Below are 6,238 nucleotides of genomic sequence, written 5' to 3' on the forward strand. Positions count from 1 at the left end.
TAGGATATTATTTACATGAAGTGTGCAAGGAATGGCGTATTAAATGAAATGTAAAATGTACAGTGTGAAGAAAGTTATAAGACCAGACCAGTTAACAGAAGACGAAACTGTGGAGCGAGCTGTGAGTTATTTTCAAGCCAGAAATGAGACACGATCCAACTCTGATAATGTTTACATCTGCAACACATGACCTGGATACTTAAAAACCTGATCATAACCAGGGTATTAGCAGTAAGTTATTTATATAACATATGTATTAGTAGTGCGCCTGTAAAGTATCACGTAAACGCACTCAATGACCTGCCCGGAACCAGAGTGTTTGTTGGAGGTCGGATGCTGAATGTAGAGACGCAACCGGATGTAGCGATAAGCCTTCTGACAGCTGAGGACGGTTAGCACTTAGCATTCGAGCTAACGTGATTTAAACCTTCAAATCCCTTTATATTTTAAGGTTATTTCATATTTTAATTCGACAACACCAAAGAACAGACATGATTAAATCCATTTTGATATTTAACAACCACGGGAAGCCGCGGCTGATCAGGTTTTATCAGTATTTTGTAAGTATTTCCTGTTCAAAACATTAGCATGTCTCTGTTGTTGTTTTGACTGTCATTTGGTTTAATGACTTTGGTTTTTGCTTTCAACACTTTGTGCATTAATGCTGACATGTATTTGTGATTTCATGTCTTTTAGTATTTGTCATTAACCGACTTAAAACCTACAAATAAATGTTGTTAGCTGTAACTTGGCCCTTCATATTGTTTATTTGTCAGAAAGTCAACAGATTTACATTTTTCACGGTCAATTTGTGTTCATTTACTCTCAGTCTTTACTGTAATTTGGATTATTATTGCTCCCCTCAGATTGTGCTTTAATGCCGAAATGTCTTTGTGTTTTAATATAGATACAATTCAATGTTGTAGGGAAGTAAACAGCTAAGCTTTTACACTACTGGTAAAATAAAAACACATATTACAAAAGAGGAAATATAACTAGTTTCCCCTTTTTACCAGTGGTGTTTAGTAACTAATACATCTACTCAAGTACTGTAATTAAGTACAATTTGTTCCTACTTGTACTTCACTTGAGTATTTCCATTTTATACTACTTTGTACTTCTACTTAAAGATCTGAATACTTCCTCTTATCATCCTTTGCATTTATCTAATCATATATTTGTTTCTGTTATCTGTGAAGGAGTGTTTTTTAAATGCATGATGTCCTTTTCCTAACTTTCCCTACTATATCAGCAAAGTGTTAAAAGTAAGAATCCCTAAACACCTCATTGTGTGTCCGTAGAGGAAGTGTCTTTTCCAAACAGAGACTACATTACTTTAGCTGACGAGTTGTTTTCTCGCAGGCGGAGGACATGCAGCAGCAGATCATCAGAGAGATTTTCCATCTGGTTTCTAAAAGAGACGACAACGTCTGCAACTTCTTGGAGGGAGGAAGGCGAGTATTACTGTTTGCTGTGGGAAAATCTGATGTGTATAAATCAATAACTAGCCATGTATTTATACTATAAGTACATATTTAAAGATGATTTCATGTGTTTGTTGTTGTTGATGCGCCTCTATCAGAAAAGCTGTTGCAACTGAACTTGTTGCTTTTTACAAGGGTTTGTTTTAATCAGGATTAAAGACAAAATATTCACTGGATTTGAATGAAACTTGGTGGAAAAGTAAAGTTTGAAACCGATCAGAATGAGAGGGCAGACACACACACATTCATTTTTGACTTTGTAAGCATTATAAAATAAGGCATTCGGCCATGGCGGAGCAATGTGCTCTACCTGTGCATTTCTAGTTGTTTTAATGCATAGACTGACTGCATGGATACAGCTGAACATGTGATAATGTTTATATTTTTAGCGAGTTTAAAGTCCATGCAGACAGGCAGACCTGTAACTAGTGTCATGTGGATGCAATAGTTCACTTTAACCACTAGAGGGAGGCAAACCCACAGAAGTAGAGCTGCTCTGACTCACTTCTTCCATTATATAATCAAATCATTAACAATTTTAAAGCATACAATCATTTGTTTGACCAAGTTTTATTCCTACTTTCAGGATTCCACATGCATAGAGCTACACCTAAACTACTTTTGAGTGTCCCATTTCTCTCCTCTAACAGTCTCTTGACTTCTTCCCCCACTGTGAATTAAATAGCTAATATTTAAATATTCTTTTTACATTTAAGTTGAGTTTAATTCCTGCTGTATCAAATCCACGAGTGACGCAGCACAACTCCACACCTATACACTTTCTTTAAGTCTAAAGTCTAATTTCTGTCCTCTTACAGTCTCATTGGCGGCTCCGACTACAAGCTGATCTACCGACACTACGCCACGCTCTACTTTGTGTTCTGCGTGGACTCGTCTGAGAGTGAGCTCGGCATCCTGGACCTGATCCAGGTCAGCGTTATATAATGCTTTATAGACTCATTTGTGGTTTTTTAAGAAAAATCATTCAACACCTTCTGACAGACAGACAGACACGCACAGACAGAGAGACAGACACGCACAGACAGACAGACAGACACGCACAGACAGACAGACAGACACGCACAGACAGACAGACAGACACGCACAGACAGACAGACAGACACGCACAGACAGACAGACAGACAGACAGACAGACAGACAGACAGACATAAACCTCTCTAAATATAAAATCAAACAAACTTAAAGGTGAAATAAACTACCAGTGTAATGTTTTTCTGTCGATTGTATACAATGTAGATAATGCTGGTTATCAAGGAAGTGAAACTTACTCTCTTCCTGGATAAGGCGATCAAAGAAGAAGAATAAAGAAGATAATAACTTTGTTGTACCTCTGATAACACATAAAGACGTAATTAGGGCCCTAAAAAGTGAATTTTGAGTGAGACAAGCTGCTCACTTCTCCTCCTAATCACCGTCATCAGATATTTATCAGCTATTAATCAGTTCCCTTCTGCGTCATTGATAAAGGAGAATTACTGCAGGATCCATAAAAGACAAAGTCAGTCAAAGTCAGTCAAAGTTAGTTAAAGTCAGAAAAAGTTAAAGTCAAGTCAAAGTCAAGTCAAAGTCAAGTCAAAGTCAAGTCAAAGTCAGTCAAAGTCAGTCAAAGTCAGTTAAAGTCAAGTCAAAGTCAGTCAAAGTCAAGTCAAAGTCAGTTAAAGTCAAAGTCAGTCAAAGTCAGTCAAAGTCAGTTAAAGTCAAGTCAAAGTCAGTCAAAGTCAAGTCAAAGTCAGTCAAAGTCAGTCAAAGTCAGTCAAAGTCAAGTCAAAGTCAGTCAAAGTCAGTCAAAGTCAGTCAAAGTCAAGTCAAAGTCAGTCAAAGTCAGTCAAAGTCAGTTAAAGTCAAGTCAAAGTCAGTTAAAGTCAAGTCAAAGTCAAGTCAAAGTCAGTCAAAGTCAGTTAAAGTCAGTTAAAGTCAAGTCAAAGTCAGTCAAAGTCAGTCAAAGTCAGTCAAAGTCAGTTAAAGTCAGTTAAAGTCAAGTCAAAGTCAGTCAAAGTCAGTTAAAGTCAAGTCAAAGTCAGTCAAAGTCAAAGTCAGTTAAAGTCAAGTCAAAGTCAGTCAAAGTCAGTTAAAGTCAAAGTCAAAGTCAAGTCAAAGTCAGTCAAAGTCAGTCAAAGTCAGTTAAAGTCAGTTAAAGTCAAGTCAAAGTCAGTCAAAGTCAAGTCAAAGTCAGTCAAAGTCAAAGTCAGTCAAAATCAAGTCAAAGTCAGTTAAAGTCAAGTCAAAGTCAGTTAAAGTCAAGTCAAAGTCAGTCAAAGTCAAGTCAAAGTCAGTTAAAGTCAAGTCAAAGTCAGTTAAGTCAAGTCAAAGTCAGTCAAAGGTCAGTTAAAGTCAAGTAATTCAAAGTCAAGTCAGTAAGTCAGTTAGAAGTCAGTAAAGTCAGTCAAAGTCAGTCAAAGTCAGTGTAATAAAGTCAGTTAAAGTGAGTAGTAAGTCAAGTCAAAGTCAGTCAAAGTCAGTCAAAGTCAGTTAAAGTCAAGTCAAAGTCAGTTAAAGTCAGTCAAAGTCAGTCAAAGTCAAGTCAAAGTCAGTTAAAGTCAAGTCAAAGTCAGTTAAAGTCAGTCAAAGTCAGTTAAAGTCAAGTCAAAGTCAGTCAAAGTCAGTCAAAGTCAGTCAAAGTCAGTCAAAGTCAGTTAAAGTCAAGTCAAAGTCAGTTAAAGTCAAGTCAAAGTCAGTCAAAGTCAGTCAAAGTCAAGTCAAAGTCAGTCAAAGTCAGTTAAAGTCAGTTAAAGTCAGTTAAAGTCAGTCAAAGTCAGTTAAAGTCAAGTCAAAGTCAGTCAAAGTCAAGTCAAAGTCAGTCAAAGTCAGTCAAAGTCAGTTAAAGTCAGTTAAAGTCAAGTCAAAGTCAGTCAAAGTCAAGTCAAAGTCAGTCAAAGTCAGTCAAAGTCAGTTAAAGTCAAAGTCAGTTAAAGTCAGTCAAAGTCAAGTCAAAGTCAGTTAAAGTCAAGTCAAAGTCAGTCAAAGTCAGTCAAAGTCAAGTCAAAGTCAGTCAAAGTCAGTCAAAGTCAGTCAAAGTCAGTTAAAGTCAGTCAAAGTCAGTCAAAGTCAGTCAAAGTCAGTCAAAGTCAGTTAAAGTCAAGTCAAAGTCAGTCAAAGTCAAGTCAAAGTCAGTCAAAGTCAGTCAAAGTCAAGTCAAAGTCAGTCAAAGTCAAGTCAAAGTCAGTCAAAGTCAGTCAAAGTCAGTTAAAGTCAAAGTCAGTTAAAGTCAAGTCAAAGTCAGTCAAAGTCAAGTCAAAGTCAGTCAAAGTCAGTCAAAGTCAGTTAAAGTCAAAGTCAGTCAAAGTCAGTCAAAGTCAGTCAAAGTCAGTCAAAGTCAGTTAAAGTCAGTCAAAGTCAGTCAAAGTCAAAGTCAGTTAAAGTCAGTCAAAGTCAGTCAAAGTCAAGTCAAAGTCAGTCAAAGTCAGTCAAAGTCAGTCAAAGTCAGTTAAAGTCAAAGTCAGTTAAAGTCAAGTCAAAGTCAGTCAAAGTCAGTTAAAGTCAGTCAAAGTCAGTTAAAGTCAGTTAAAGTCAGTTAAAGTCAGTTAAAGTCAAGTCAAAGTCAGTTAAAGTCAAAGTCAGTTAAAGTCAAAGTCAGTCAAAGTCAGTCAAAGTCAGTCAAAGTCAGTCAAAGTCAGTTAAAGTCAGTCAAAGTCAGTCAAAGTCAGTCAAAGTCAGTCAAAAGTCAAGTCAAAGTCAGTTAAGTCAAGTCAAAGTCAGTTAAAGTCAGTTAAAGTCAGTCAAAGTCAGTCAAAGTCAGTTAAAGTCAAAGTCAGTTAAAGTCAAGTCAAAGTCAAGTCAAAGTCAGTCAAAGTCAAGTCAAAGTCAGTCAAAGTCAGTTAAAGTCAAAGTCAGTTAAAGTCAAGTCAAAGTCAGTCAAAGTCAGTCAAAGTCAGTTAAAGTCAGTCAAAGTCAGTTAAAGTCAAGTCAAGTCAAGTCAAAGTCAGTTAAAGTCAAGTCAAGTCAGTCAAAGTCAGTTAAAGTCAAGTCAAAGTCAGTTAAAGTCAAAGTCAGTTAAAGTCAAGTCAAAGTCAAGTCAAAGTCAGTTAAAGTCAGTCAAAGTCAGTTAAAGTCAAAGTCAGTTAAAGTCAAGTCAAAGTCAAGTCAAAGTCAGTTAAAGTCAAGTCAAAGTCAGTCAAAGTCAGTTAAAGTCAAGTCAAGTCAGTTAAAGTCAAGTCAGTTAAAGTCAAAGTCAGTCAAAGTCAGTCAAAGTCAGTCAAAGTCAGTCAAAGTCAAAGTCAGTTAAAGTCAGTCAAAGTCAGTCAAAGTCAGTCAAAGTCAAGTCAAAGTCAGTTAAAGTCAAGTCAAAGTCAGTTAAAGTCAGTTAAAGTCAGTCAAAGTCAGTCAAAGTCAGTTAAAGTCAAAGTCAGTTAAAGTCAAGTCAAAGTCAAGTCAAAGTCAGTCAAAGTCAGTCAAAGTCAGTTAAAGTCAAGTCAAAGTCAGTCAAAGTCAGTTAAAGTCAAGTCAAAGTCAGTTAAAGTCAAAGTCAGTTAAAGTCAAGTCAAAGTCAAGTCAAAGTCAAGTCAAAGTCAGTCAAAGTCAGTCAAAGTCAAAGTCAGTTAAAGTCAAGTCAAAGTCAGTCAAAGTCAGTTAAAGTCAAGTCAAAGTCAGTCAAAGTCAGTTAAAGTCAAGTCAAAGTCAGTCAAAGTCAGTTAAAGTCAAAGTCAGTTAAAGTCAAGTCAAAGTCAGTTAAAGTCAAGTCAAAGTCAGTTAAAGTCAAAGTCAGTCAAGTCAAGTCAAAGTCAGTCAAAGTCAGT

The 6,238-nt window shown here is 36.5% G+C and overlaps 1 protein-coding gene across 1 annotated transcript in view; it reads left to right on the plus strand.

Annotated features, from left to right (window-relative positions):
• The first annotated feature begins 323 nt into the window (after positions 1-323).
• ap3s2 (adaptor related protein complex 3 subunit sigma 2) overlaps positions 324-6,238 on the plus strand; it is a 19,883-nt gene continuing 13,968 nt past the window's right edge. Inside the window, exons 1-3 of the mRNA XM_034208706.1 lie at positions 324-560; positions 1,363-1,454; positions 2,303-2,414. Of these exons, the coding sequence (XP_034064597.1) occupies positions 492-560; positions 1,363-1,454; positions 2,303-2,414 (273 nt within the window). The 5' untranslated portion in view covers positions 324-491. The remainder of the gene's footprint in view (positions 561-1,362; positions 1,455-2,302; positions 2,415-6,238) is intronic.

This window comes from Gymnodraco acuticeps, unplaced genomic scaffold (assembly GCF_902827175.1).
Source record: "Gymnodraco acuticeps unplaced genomic scaffold, fGymAcu1.1, whole genome shotgun sequence".
NCBI lineage: Eukaryota > Metazoa > Chordata > Actinopteri > Perciformes > Bathydraconidae > Gymnodraco > Gymnodraco acuticeps.